Here is a 14,830-nt window from a genome sequence, read left to right as displayed (position 1 = left end):
CCCTAGCAGGTAAATAAAGGAGAATTCACAGTACAGGATAACGTTCCACGGGTTTTAGTTGCCTTGAAGACCCTACAACTATCTTTTCAGGTATTTGTGGAGTGGAACTTAATTTGCTTCAACTGCCCCATTTGTTGTGACTGAAGAAGAACCATGTGAATGGGGAAAGGAGTGCAGGAAGTAGGACATAAATAAGTATATTACAGAACAACTTGTGGAACCTAATTCCTTCAGTGTTTTGAAAATCTATAAAATCATGTATCTATCTTGTGTCTATCTTGTATCTAACTATGTATCTATTCTCTATCTACCTACCTATTAATCTGTCTTGGCGAACGGATAGAAATATCCAAATCATTACCACTGCCTACCCCTGGGGCGAGTGTATGAACTATGGGGGGTAGTGAGAATGGAGTGTGTAGAGAGCAAGGTGCAAGGAGGGACTCTCACTTTTTACTTTACACATGTCTGTACTGGTAACATTTTAATAGGTTGTTTTGTATCAAAAGAGATTTAATAAAAATTGCCAACTGTAATCCTAACTAGCCCTCTGACAGTCCTCTCAAATGTCTCACAAAGTGGCCAGAAAGAGTTAACACAGATGTTTGAAGGGAGGACAAACTCCTGGTATGGTGGTGGGGGTGGGGGAAGAGTTAGAGTTGAGAAGCAGCAGCAAGTGAGGAAGGGGAGGGAATGGAGGGCTGGCCATCCAGTTCTCACCCTAACCAATAGCAGGAAGATTCCAGGCCCAACGCCCATTTGTACAAACTATTTCAGGAGCCAAGAATTGCATCTGAGGCCATTGTCCCTGTGACTTGTCAAAGAAGGACTAAGAAAGGTTCCAGGTGTGGGTCCTAGGAGAGCAGTTTCTCCTGTAGTTGGAAGGTAAACTCTCAAGCCTCAGCTAATCTGGTGGTGGTAACTGGGATGTATGCTTTCTTCTTTATGGTGTATTGACTTCTTTTTTCAACAGGACATTAAGATGCTCATGGGATAGGACTTTATTTTTACTAATGACAATTCTAACACTAAATTTCTAACAATGTGGAATGGTCCTTCCTGGTTCTTGTTTGCAGAGAGCAAGACAGTCTGTTGAAGCATTAGGGAGACCCCTGGATAGGCTTTGTATGGAAAGGAGGCAACACATAAATATCCTTTGTTTCACGATTTTCATGTCATTTCCCCCTCAGTTTCACTGAGAGCAGTTAAACTTTTATGGACATTATGGTTGCATGTAGTTTCACAGTAGGATAAGTATCCATGGTCTTAATACTTATCTACTGTGTATATAATATGTGTATATAATACTTATATACTGTGTATATAATATGGTCTTTGCTAATATTATAAAATGGGTTCTTGCTTTATTTTCCATCTCAGCAAAAAGTCTTTTTTTTTTTAATATTTTATTTATTTCTAGGAGAGAGAGAGAGACAGCGCGAGCACGGGAGGGTCAGAGAGAGAGGGAGTCAGGGAGTCACAGACTGAAACAGGCTCCAGGCTCTGAGCTGGCAGTCAGCACAGAGCCCGACGCGGGGCTCGAACCCACGAAGCGAGATCATGACCTAAGCGAAAGTCGGACACTCAACCGACTAAGCCACCCAGGCGCCCCCCATCTCAGCAAAAAGTCTTAAAACTCCCCCTATTTACAAAACAAAGCATGAAAATGTGACCCAACAAAGCAGTTTGGAAAGACATCTAGTGAAATCACCCATATATTTAGGTTCGAATATAGCCTCCCAGGATGGTGCCCTGTTCTTAGTGTCACACGGACCTCCTTTTCCTCATAGGCTTTGCTAGTGATGGACTCATATATGATTCAGATGAACAGCAACAGCAACCTTCCCTCAGTTCTGGATGTGCATGTCAACATCGGTGCGAGAAGCTCTCTGCCAGGAAAAATGAAAGGCAGAAAGGCCAGATGGTCCGTGAAGCCCTCAGACATGTCCAACAAAACTTTCAATCCCATCCGGGCCATTGTGGACAGCACGAAGGTGAAGCCTAATCCAAACAAAACCACAATTGCTCTGTCAATTGGTGAGTTGGGGACTCTTGGGTGAGGGATAGTCATTGTTGCTCCTTAGCACCATCCTCGCAACTGGTTGGAGAAGATGGGAGTAGAGAAGGAATCCAAGCACTGGGCATGGAAGAGTAACCTCTTGTTGGCTCTTTTTTTTTTTCTCCTCTTCTATGAAAAGGGGACCCTACTGTGTTTGGAAACCTGCCTACAGACCCTGAAGTCACCCAAGCAATGAAAGATGCTCTGGACTCGGGGAAGTATAATGGCTATGCCCCCTCCATTGGTAAGCTCTTCCTGAGACTCTGTCTGGTGGCGTACAAATCGTTAGTGCTCTTCTATTAGGAGTAAATTTTTAGTAATTCTTCTTGCTTCCCTGATTCATAGATCCTAAGAAAGAGGCTAAGATAAAATGACCATTTGGATTTGGGGGTAGGGATCTCAGAATGCGTAAACACAGCCAGCAGGGTTCAGCTCCTTTCCTGGCTTCCTTTGGAACACTGGCTCCTCCTCTTTTGTTCCGTTCATGTATTTATTTTTCAAATAACAATGCAAATTTTCGTATGAAGGCCTTTAATTTCGCAGCTACTTGTTTACTGAGCTTCTGGGTCCTTAATTTACTTATTGCACTATGTAAATAGCTCCTTGGCTTCATTTCCACTTCTCTATATAGTCAACACTTATTTTAACTATGGCCAAATATCACCATGTGGTTGAATGTTCTGTTCACATTGAAGTGCATTTCTAACTATTTCAGCTTAAAGAAAGAGATAAAAATGAACTAAAATATAAAGAATGGGCTGTCCCACTGAAAAGGAGAAGGTTGTTTCTGACAGAGAGAAGTTATTCTTATTTAGATGTTTTTGAAATAGAAGTTTCAGGTGTACAGTTGTATAATACAACAACTGTATATGCTACGAAGTGATCACCGCAAGTCTGGTTACTGCCCATTACCATACAGTTGACCTCTTTACCCATTTTCCCCATCTGTATTCTTATTTAGTTTCAACTGTCTCCATCTACTAAACATTTCCACATTAAACATTTATTTTAGTGTTGCACACACCCCTTCCCCCATCTATATGTGCGTCTAGAAACATATTGTTTACCTTTTAAAAATTATCTGTATTTTTTATTTGAATATAGTTGACACACATTACATTAGTTTCAGGTGTACAACAGTGATTCAACATCTCTATACGTTATGTTCTCACCACAAGGGTAGCTGCCATCTGTCACCGTTATACTAGTACAGTACCATTAACTATATTCCCTATGCTGCACCTTTTCTTCTCATGACTTACTCATTCTATAGGTGGAAGCTGTATCTCCCTCTGCCCTTCACCCATTCTGCCCATCCTCCTTCCGCCTTTCCTCTGGAAGCCATCAGTTTGTTCTCTGTATTTATAGTTCTTTTTTTTTTTTACATTTAGTTATTTTTGACAGACAGAGAGAAAAAGAGCACAAGTGGGAGGTGGGCAGAGAGAGAATGAGACACAGAATCCGAAGCAGGCTCCAGGCTCCGAGCTATCAGCACAGAGCCCAACGCAGGGCTCAAACTCACAAACTGTGAGATCATGACCTGAGGTGAAGTCGGACGCTTAACTGACTGAGCCACCCAGGCGGCCCTCTGTATTTATAGCTCTGATTCTGCTTTTTTTGTTTGTTCATTTGTTTGTTGTTTTTAGATTCCACATATGCGTGAAATTATATGGAATATGTCTTTCTCAGTCTAACTTCTTTCACCCAGCAAAATACCCCCTAGGTCCATCCATGTTGTCACAACTGGCAAGATATAGTGATATAGTTCTCATGTAGGAAACAAATCCAGTTTTGTGCTAAAATACAATTTTAAAAACACTTCAAAGAGTCTGAGGGACATAATTTTTAGGTTGATTGTTTATGTTTTATGAAGTTTCATACAACAAAAATCAACAAAATAAGACCAAAAATTAGGTTATAAAACAAGTTTATAACTTTTATACCCAAAGTATTAGGGAACTGATTCAACCTGAAAAGACAAAACCAATTCTCCACTTGACAAATATTCAAAAGATATGAACATTTCATGCCTAAGGAAATATAGATCATCACATTTATCTAGGAAAATTATCTTCCTTATTAATAATTAAGAAAGTGCTGATTTCTATAAATTCAAGACATTTATCTCTAACTATTAAGTGGAACATTATGAAATATTGCATCTGGACTTTATTGAATGGAGTCTTCTTGTAAAGCAATTTTGCAAAACATAATTTGCATGATGCTGTCTCTACTTCAAGCTTGTAAGCCAACATTTGGAAATATTGTGTAAGAATTGATATTAAAAGAAAAAAATGTGCAAAACCCCTAATAGGTATATGATGTAATGTAAAAAACTTAAAAGGGACCGAAAACTTAAATGCATTGATTACAACGCTTCAAAAAATACAGTCCTGGAAGGGATTTAGGAATAATCTAAATACTGTTTTTTTATGAAAAATAAAACATAGTAAGCAAGATGATGTAGAGTGTTTTATAGTTTGGAAAGTTCTCATTGTTACTATTTACACATTTGAGATTATTATTTGTAAAACATAATTTAAACATATATTGACTGAGAGCTAAACTGAACAGTATGTGCTCTTAGCTGGGGAAGGAGGTAGCTGAGGCCCTTTTGACTCTAGGGTATAGTGGTCAGTTGCCGGATGCAAACTTTCGGTTTCTTCCTTCCGTTCTTTCAGGCTACTTATCCAGTCGAGAGGATATTGCTTCTTATTACCACCGGCCCGAGGCACCCCTGGAAGCTAAGGTAGGCCTTTAACAAGGTAACGGCTCTGAAGCAATATTGGGAAAGCCACACCTTTTTCCTTGTTTCTGTTCTACAAGGAATATGGGTTTCAGGAAACAAAAAGTGTGAAGAATTTCCCTATAGCAATTTGAGAACTTCTCATAGGGTGAGGCCACTTAATCTCTGATGATATTTAATATCATTACAGTATGGTAATGATGTTGAATACAACTTATGTGGTGTTCTCTTTCTTAAGGAGGCTCAAAGGACTCAGAGGGCCACCTACATTTGAGTTTCTGCAAAAGAACTTTATTTTATTTTATTTTTTTAATATTTTTATTTATTTCTAGGAGAGAGAGAGAGAGAGCATGAGCAGGGGAGGGTCAGAGAGAGTGGGAGACACAGACTCTGAAATAGGCTCCAGGCTCCGAGCTGGCAGTCAGCACAGAGCCCGACGCAGGGCTCGAACCCACAAACCGCGAGATCATGACCTAAGCAAAAGTCGGACGCTTAACCGACTAATCCACCCAGGCGCCCCACTGCAAAAGAACTTTAAAAAACAATAATTCATAGCAACAAATAAGTAACATTTTTTATTTTACCAATAGGATCTTTCTTAAATTTGTAGCTTCCATCATTCACTGTAAGGTCACTCAGATGGAGGGCTCCTGGGTGGCTCATTCGGTTAAGCATCCAACTTCGGCTCAGGTCATGATCTCATGGTTCATGAGTTCAAGCTCCTTGTTGGGTTCTGTGCAGACAGCTCAGAGCCTGAAGCCTACTTTGGATTCTGTGTCTCCTTCTCTTTGTTTCCCCCCGCTCACCCTTTGTCTCTATACCTCAAAAATAAATAAATATTTTAAAAAAAGCTCACTCAGATGGGAGGATTGAGGTAATATGGAATATTGTATCGATGGCAGCACCAACTTTAAATGCCACTCTCCCTCTATCATCGACTGTGTGCGTCGATATTTCTTTTTTTTTTAAATGTTTTATTTATTTCTAGGAGAGAGAGAGAGAGACAGCGTGAGCAGGGGAGGGTCAGAGAGAGAGGGAGTCACAGACTGAAACAGGCTCCAGGCTCTCAGCTGGCAGTCAGCACAGAGCCCGATGCGGGGCTTGAACCCACGAACCGTGAGATCATGACCTAAGCGAAAGTCGGATACTTAACCGACTAAGCCACCCAGGCGCCCCTGTGCGTCGATATTTCTTAACGTAAGAGGTGTCCTCAGTCTGTATTTCAGAGTGCTTCAAATTTCTGGTCAAAAGTAAATCAATAACCAAGTGAAAAAGTCCAAGGTCATAATGTTCTCCAATGGAAGTCTGCTGAGTCACAGCCGACATGTCCTTGTTAAAGTGATTTACTTCTTTTACGTGGTCAATACTTTCAACATTTAGATATGGACATACATAAGCATTTTTTTTTTTTCAATTTTGGCTTAGTACCGACCTTACTACTTTACTGAGAACTTGTAAAAGTAAGTATATGACTGCTCCCCACTCACCCATCTGACAATGTCTCTTCTCCTATTGCTGTTGGAACCCCTAACAAAATGAACCTTTTATTTCTTCACAGGATGTCATTCTGACTAGTGGCTGCAGTCAGGCTATTGAACTTTGTTTAGCTGTGTTGGCCAACCCAGGACAAAACATCCTAGTTCCGAGACCTGGTTTCTCTCTCTACAGGACTTTGGCTGAATCAATGGGAATTGAGGTCAAACTCTACAATCTATTGGTAAACAACTTTTTAATTTTAGACTCCAGTGCTCAATTACAACTTTGTAAAAATATATGACCATTGTCTTAGCACAGAAAGATTTGGAAGTAGGTGGTGGAGGCCACAAACACATTTTATTATTTAGAATATACTGTTAAGTGAATAGTCCCCCTCAATTTTTCAGAACCATCTTAATCTCACCCTTTCTTCCTCCCCAGCCAGAGAAGTCTTGGGAAATTGACCTGAAACAAATGGAATCTCTAATTGATGAAAAGACAGCTTGTCTCATTGTTAATAATCCATCAAACCCCTGTGGGTCAGTGTTCAGTAAAAGTCATCTCCGGAAAATTCTGGCTGGTAAGTCCATCAGACTTCATTTGACAGGAGAAGATATAGGAATAGGATCCTTGAGCTGTTTCTTGGAATGAGAAAAGGGTTAGTTCCAAGCTGAGGATGGAGGTGGGGGAGGCCCACTGGGGTCTCCAGTGCACGGTGTGAACAGGAGGCCTCGCCTACAAGTAGGAGAGAAAAAGGCAGCACTTGCCTCTTCACTATTCCCATATGTGGAAGAGTGGGTTTGAAATATCTGGTCAATCAAATGGCATATTTAGCCTCTGTACCCTGGAAGAGGGCAAGAATTTATAGTTCTTAAACAGGGAAACAAAACACATAAATATCAAATGCAAAATACAGTAAGTGCAGACAAATATTAATTGCTAAGGCAATTCACATTAAAAAACATTTCAGCCTGGGGGTGTGTGGGTGGCTCAGTTGGTTAAGCATCTAACTCTTGATCTCGGGGTCATGAGTTCAAGCCCCATGTTGGGCTTCATGATGGGTGTGAAGCCTTCTTAACAACAACAACAACAACAACAACAAGAAAAATGATTTCAACCTGTTTTTCTTATTTTTAGTGGCTGCAAGGCAGTGTGTCCCCATCTTAGCTGATGAGATCTATGGAGACATGGTAAGTTTTGGGCAGGATATATGACTAAAATCTCATTTCCAAATTATTTCATGGGACCTTTAGAGGTGGCGTCAAAAATACCAGAAGTAATTCCTAATCATTTCAGTACACAAATCAGTATCCCTGCACTCTTAAAAGTGTATATAGATTCTACCACCCCTTAACCAGTTTTCTGAAGTCTAAAAAGGTATACAAATCTGAAGATTTTTGAAATTCATTTGGTGGGAAAACCTGGCTTGACCTGATATAAAGATATTTGTAGATTTCTTATGTATCTCACTTACAGATCTATATATTTGTCAAGAACGTAAGGAAAGGAAAAGAAATGTTAATATGCTTGATTAGGAGTACTGTCCCACCTGCCTTGGGGGTGTTACATAATATATGATCCAGGGTAACTTCTCTAAAATACAAACAATCCTGCATTCTGCAACAAATATGGGCCCAGGAACCTCAGGTAAAGGGTTGTGGACACCTATTTTATTTTTTAAATCTCTAATTCCAACAAGCATTCATTCCCTAGAGTGAGCTTCGTTGAGTTGTACATATTCTTGGCATAGGGTCAGTATCCCCATTGTAGGCTTCCTTTAATCCAGACCAGACACCAGGTTATATATCTTTATATAGTCTCCTTTCAAGCCTCCTGGGCTCCCAGTCATGCTTCAGGGTAGGATGAGCCCATAAATCCAAGGTCCTGTCCCTAGTTGTACAAAGTAAAGGCTGGGAGGTGTGGGACTTGGAGGAAAGTCAGAAGACAACTGCAGGCATCTCTTCTCAGGTGTTTTCGGATTCCAAATTTGAGCCTCTGGCCACCCTCAGCAGCAACGTCCCCATCCTGTCCTGTGGAGGGCTGGCCAAGCGCTGGCTGGTTCCCGGCTGGAGGTTGGGCTGGATCCTCATCCATGACCGAAGAGACATTTTTGGCAATGAGGTAAGAGCAATGAGGTGACCAGGATGCCTAATTTAGGATATATATGTATATTTACTTTGCATGCACACTGGTTGGGAGGTGATTTTTTTGGCTGTAGTGTTCTTTTTTCTTCTTTCTTCTTGGTCCTGTAGTACTGGGTGCTGAAAGATGTTGGGTAAAGATGGTACTGAGTTATTCCTCTCCAAAACTCAGTTTTCTTGTATCTGTATGAAGAAGTTCCATCTGTTTCTAATTTTAGGACCACAAATAAGGAAACAATAGCTATAATGATCCCTGATATTGTTCACAGGCTTATAAATGTACCAGCACTTGATACGCATTATTTTACTTTAATCCTCCCAACAACTCTATGAGACCATAGTATTATCTCCTTTTTACGGTTGAAAAAACCGAGGTACTGAGACATTATATAATTTGCCAAGTCACGCAGCAGGTGTGTGATAGAGCTGGGCTACAAACCACGGTGGTCTGATCTAAGGGTGCCAGTAGGCATGCACCACCACTTCCCTAGAGATTACAAACTTGATGGAAAGAGTGGCCAGAACCAGAATCCCTAAACCTGGAATGCTTAACGAAGGCTAAATAGTATGCTTGTGGGTTGGCGGTCTTTTAGATCCGAGATGGGTTGGTGAAACTGAGTCAGCGGATCCTGGGACCCTGCACTATTGTTCAGGGTGCTCTGAAAAGCATCCTACACCGCACCCCTCAGGACTTCTACCACAACACTCTGAGCCTCCTGAAGGTAAGGGCAGCCCATAGCCTTTTACTTTGGGAGTGTGGGAATGCCGCAGACGCGGTTAGGAATAACGGGTCTTCGTTTCTGGAGCAGTGTTCCATTATGGGACCTCCAAATAAGGAGATGGCATCTGTGTAACTATCCGCCCGTCCATGTCTCTCATTCCTGGCAATTCACTCTGCTCCTGGCCAAAAGCTTCAAGTGATAGGATTTTTTTTGCCGATTTCCTATGCCCTTTATGCCAACAGAGCAAACTTAGGTTCCCTGCCTCCAGCATGGGCTCTACTTTTGATGACGTGGTTTTCTTTCACTTATATTTTGATCCTTGACATCTTTCTGCCTCCTCTTGTAGTCCAATGCTGACCTTTGCTATGGCGCACTAGCTGCCATCCCAGGACTCCGGCCAGTTCGCCCTTCTGGGGCCATGTACCTCATGGTAAGTATGTAGGTGGCAGGCATTTGCTGTAAGGCAAGCAGAAGCTGGTCTGCAGGACTCACAAAGACAACCAGCTAAGCTTCCGGGCCTGTTAGTTTAGGAATCGCTTTGTTCTGAATGTCTGTTCACCTCACCGTGAGATTGTGGCCTGAGCCAAAGTCGGGCGCTTAACTGACTGAGCCACCCAGGTGTCCCTGTTTGCAGAATAACTTGGGGCATTGGCATTTTGTGGACTGGGGACATTAAATATCTTGTAATTGGTGAGATAGTTCCATGCAATCAACAATGGCCTGGCTCATAATGCTGATGTTCCCTTTTTAGAGACACATTGGCATTCCATTTCCAGCTTTCACTTATCAACATCCAGGGAGGAATGCTTCAATAAACTAGGATATTAATATAAATATATCCTCTCTTCCCTATGAAAAATTCCCTGGGCTCCTAAGTGTTAGAACTCTTAGTTATCAGTAGTAGAGTTCCAAGATATTTTTTAGAGCAGTCTCTACCTTAGTTTCTGGCATGGGGAGTTGGCCTGTTTTCCCTCCTGATAAGTTTGTCTCTCCCTGTTATTGGTATAGGTTGGAATTGAGATGGAACATTTCCCAGAATTTGAGAATGATGTGGAGTTCACAGAGCGGTTAGTTGCTGAGCAATCAGTCCACTGCCTCCCAGCAACGGTGAGTGTTAATGTCTCTCAGTTAAGGACATTCCCAACGGTTTCTAGAGCCTTGGGTTGAGTTGGTCTTTAGCATACCGTTTCTCCCCCCTCAACAAAGCGTATTCTCATTTGATAAGATTCACACTGATGTCTCATGGCCTCTATTCAAAGTTTGTTTCTCCCCCATCATTATCCCATCTGTACCAGGAAGAAAAGTTGTGGCTGAACATTTTAGGTGAAGGAAAACAGGCCTGTCCCACAAGTCCCTCTTAAGATGAATTGTTTCTAGACTTAGCACCCCAATGATGGTGTCAACCAAGAAAAGAAGCAGGGCTAAAAATAAAACAGAAACATTTATTTGGTGTCTCAGAATTGCAGTTTGGGGAACACAGATTTGGGTGGTGACCCAAATAGTGTCCTTGCACTCCCCAGAACAAAAGTCAAGGGGTTTTTTTTTGTTTGTTTTTTTAAATGTTTTATTTCTGAGAGAGAGAGCGCGAGCAGGGGAGGGTCAGAGAGAGAGGGAGATACAGAATCTGAAACAGGGTCCAGGCTCTGAGCTGTCACCACAGAGCCCGACGCGGGGCTCAAACCCATGAACCATGAGATCTTCACCTGACCTAAGTCGGACGCTTAACTGACTGAGCCACCCAGGCGCCCCAAGGTTGTTTTTTTTTTTTTTTAATGTTTTATTTATTTCTGAGAGGGGGAGAGAGAGAGAGAGAGAGAGAGAGAGAGAGCGCGAGCAGGGGAGGGTCAGAGAAAGAGGAAGATACAGAATCTGAAACAGGCTCCAGTCTCTCAGTGGGCTGTCAGCACAGAGCCTGATGTGGGGCTCAAACCCATGAACTGTGAGATCATGACCTGAGTTGAAGTTGTAGGCTTAACCGACTGAGCCACCCAGGTGCCCCCAAGGGTTTTTAAAGACAAAAAGGAATGCTTGTATATGCTGTTTATAAATAATTTTGATTGATTGGTGACAGAAAACTAATCTTAGCTGAATTGGTTACTAAGGCTATCACTAAGCTACGTCTCTTACTGTAGCAAGAACCAAGACTCTAGCTGAGTCCTTCTGAGATCTGTGGTTTGGCCCAGTTCAAAAGTTCATGGTTTCATGGGTGAAGAGGTACATAAGGTCCATCTCCTTAATGGCCTTCTGGGTCCATTTTAAAACCCCTTAACATGGCACCTGGGTGGCTCAGTAGGTTGGGCGTCCAACTTCGGCTCAGATCATGATCTCACCATTTGTGGGTTCGAGCCCCGCGTTGGGCTCTGTGCTGAAAGCTGGCTCTGAGCCTAGAGACTGCTTCGGATTCTGTGTCTCCCTCTCTCTCTCTGACTCTCCCCTGCTCACACTCTCTCTCTCAGAAATAAATAAAAAACATTAAAAAAAAAAAGCCAAACCCTTAACATAAGTGACCCCATTTTATTTCACCTTCCACAGTGGAACTGAGTGAATAGATAGCTCTGAGTAAATGACATCAATGCTTCTTGCTGATTAGGACCCTGGCCACTGTAGGGTGGTTCAGTATCGGACTCAATTGCTATGAGAATAACAGGCTTTATTTTTGCAGTGCTTTGAGTACCCGAATTTCTTCCGAGTGGTAATCACAGTCCCCAAAGTGATGATGCTGGAGGCCTGCAGCCGGATCCAAGAATTTTGTGAGCTACACTATCACTGTGCTGAAGGCAGCCAGGAGGAATGTGACAAATAGGCCCAAGTCCATTCTCTTGAGTATGTGTCTCATCTGGGGAAGGCTGGATTCAGCCTTGCTATTCCTCAAGGGAGGTCAGGTGCCCCTACTGGGAGAGGGGCCTCAAAAGCATGTCAAGGGTTCAGAATCGCTCCTGCTTTCCCCCAGCTATGTCCACGTACACACTCTGAATCCCAGATTCTCCTCTCACTCTGCTCTGCTGGAGTTGACTCATTCATTAATCTGCCCCCTCCTATATGACTTCCTCCTTTTTTCCTGAGAGTACTAGGTAAACAACATTTACCAGAAAGCAGTAGAGACAAGAAAATTAAAAGCTCACAATAAGAGAAACAAAAGATGGAGAGAATTTGTGCCCCCAACCATTTCCTCATACTATAAGTAAGAATATACTCTCTCCAGTTAGGTCTGAGGCCCAATTCTGTTACTGCTTCACTTCAGGTATACCTCACTTTATGCAATAGAACTATAATGAGAGAAGTTGGGAACACATATATTGGTTAATTATATTCTAAACACATTATGAAAGTTTGCTAATTTGAAAGATCCCTTACAGAAATATTTTCCATGATTTTTTTTAAAGAATTGTTGATCGTGTTGGGGGCCTGTCTGGCTGAGTTGGTAGAGCATTTGACTCCTGATCTTGGGGTCATGAGTTTGAGCCCCAAATTGGGTTCAGAGATTACATCAATCAATCAATCAATCAGAATTGTTGATTGTAAAGGTAATCAATGGACTTTCTAAATTTAGATATGTGTACATCAGGGTTTCTTAAAATGAGGGCACAGCTGTATTAAAAAAAAAAAAGGAGGAATCATAGGAACTTCCAGTGGTGTAGGGGCCAGAAATATTCTCACTTATCACTGTTATGGAATCACTGCTTTTGCTGTAAGGTTGATAATGATTTATTGATATGTATATTATATTATCTTTTCATATGTTTTCTAAGAAACATTTATATTGACAAGATCCTTTATTTTGCCAAGAGCATAAATTATTGTTTTTCTTTTTTAAAAAAATAAATTTTACTAAGTATCCTCTTCTGTGATGTGATTTTTCTCCTCTGTGGGGAATTCCTATCTCTAGGAGCTGTTCTTTACTCAGTCTGATTGATGTATTACCCACTAAGCTTCATTTATTTCCTTGTCCATGTACTGACATTTGGAGTTACTTAAGAAACACTATTCCTAAAATATTTTATTTGGGAGCTCATCTTCTGGGCTCCTAATTATAAATAAGGCAAACTAAGAAGCAACGTTTTAAACCTCTGGCCTTTGACTTTACACTTTCAACTTTTTTAACTCCAATCTCTGGTCCCAAATTCCTATGCTTTACATCTGCTAACCACTCACTGGTGAATGAAACTGAATGGGTTCAGGTGACCCAAGGACTGAGAGGTGTCAGACATCTTTCATTATCCACCTTTTCTCTGCAAATCCTCTTAGTCACAGTTAACTAAATTTTCCCTCAAAACTTCCCTTACAGAAGGGAGCATGAAGTTATCTTGCATGGCTGGGGACAGGAGTATACCATAATCAGTCTGCAGATTACTCACTAAAAGAAATTTTCCTTATCCTGAGGAGGAACTTGAGGTCTCAACCCTGCCAATCACACCCAATTAATTTCCTTTACAAAAGTAAACATCAAATGTCCACATTTAGTGAGTTCATGCTAAAATTAACCTTTTAATTTTCTTTGGCAAATCCAAGAGGAACATACAACAATAGAGATAATAAAGATTTGTTTCCTGTAGGCCACCACTCCCAATAATTTTCCGAAAGTGTCTAGTTCCTCTTTTCCTATACCATCCTTGCCCCAACCCCTGAAGATCTCTGTCCAAAAATATTCAGGAAAGCTTGGTGGCTTACACAAGATGGTTTATCTTAACACGTACATATAGTTCCATCCAGCTTTACTGAATTCTACTCAGATTTCTTAAACTTGCGACTTTCTGTCCACATTTTGATAAGAGTCAAGGACATACTCAAACTTTAAAAGAAAAACACATGCACACTCGACGCATTTCAAAAGATGCAAAGACAAAAATATACCTGTAACCATGTGTGTGAAGCTTTCCTTTTTTTCTCTCCTCTCTTCAAAGTATTTAAATTTTTTTTTAAGTTTATTTATTTTGAGAGTGAGCGAGCGAGCAGGGGAGGGGAAGAATGAGGAAGAGAGAGAATCTCAAGCAGGCTTGCTCTGCCTGCACTGCACACAGCCTGATGCGGGGCTGGAACTCATTAACAAAGAGATCATGACTCGAGCTAAGATCAAGAGCCAGATGCTTAACTGACCCAGGTGTCCCCGGCACCCATAAAGTAACTATTATGGAGCTTTGTAATTCAGCTTCCTACGGAAGACAAAGAAGGGATGATATTTCTGAGGTGTCCATTACCTCCAGGGTGTTTCTAAATAAAAAAGAACCCCTGTGCGTGGCTGCTTCCAAATAAGATTAAAATTCCCCCAGAGACAGCTTCCAGATGCTTCTCCATGGCAGTGGCAGGAGAATGCGTTAGAAGGTCTGCGCTTTCACCTTTCTTTCTAGGCCACAGCACCGCCTATAGGGTAACTGGCCAGTACAACACACCAGGTGTCACATCACGTCCCACCCCAGTGCCCAGAAGCCAACAACTCCGGGACAGGTGGATGCGAACGCAGTAGGGCGGAGACAAACCCGGCTGCGTAGGCGAGGTTGCGAGTAGAAGCGCCGCGCTGCTCAAGGCGCATGCGTTGTCAGGGGCGACGTGAGGAACGTAGGACCGCTCAGGGCGCAGGCGCAGAGCCTGAGAGGTCGGCGAGGGTGGATCCCTTCCGCAGATGCTGGTCCCCCTCCCTCCCCCACTCGCTCCCACCCCGCCCAATTTGGGGCGTCGGTTTTGTTTCCTC

At 42.0% G+C, this 14,830-nt stretch overlaps 1 protein-coding gene across 2 annotated transcripts in view; it reads left to right on the top strand.

The window, feature by feature from the left end:
- The first annotated feature begins 842 nt into the window (after positions 1-842).
- Positions 843-14,830, top strand: part of TAT (tyrosine aminotransferase) — a 70,284-nt gene continuing 56,296 nt past the window's right edge. Inside the window, exons 1-12 of one of the 2 annotated variants that reach the window (XR_013333227.1) lie at positions 843-885; positions 1,791-2,037; positions 2,199-2,303; positions 4,741-4,808; positions 6,364-6,522; positions 6,723-6,861; positions 7,419-7,471; positions 8,250-8,402; positions 9,016-9,144; positions 9,491-9,574; positions 10,153-10,251; positions 11,807-11,967. Coding sequence is in view for 1 of the 2 variants with exons in the window: in XM_077756351.1 (XP_077612477.1) it covers positions 1,803-2,037; positions 2,199-2,303; positions 4,741-4,808; positions 6,364-6,522; positions 6,723-6,861; positions 7,419-7,471; positions 8,250-8,402; positions 9,016-9,144; positions 9,491-9,574; positions 10,153-10,251; positions 11,807-11,947 (1,365 nt within the window). In the remaining variant the exon portion in view is untranslated. Of the gene's footprint in view, positions 886-1,790; positions 2,038-2,198; positions 2,304-4,740; positions 4,809-6,363; positions 6,523-6,722; positions 6,862-7,418; positions 7,472-8,249; positions 8,403-9,015; positions 9,145-9,490; positions 9,575-10,152; positions 10,252-11,806; positions 12,759-14,830 lie in introns of those variants that run through there. The other variant, XM_077756351.1, reaches the window with a different exon arrangement.

Source organism: Crocuta crocuta, unplaced genomic scaffold, assembly GCF_008692635.1.
Source record: "Crocuta crocuta isolate KB4526 unplaced genomic scaffold, BGI_CrCroc_1.0 scaffold388, whole genome shotgun sequence".
Lineage (NCBI taxonomy): Eukaryota > Metazoa > Chordata > Mammalia > Carnivora > Hyaenidae > Crocuta > Crocuta crocuta.
The sequence above is the reverse complement of the archived record's forward strand: the minus strand, read 5'-3'. Positions and strand labels throughout refer to the sequence as shown.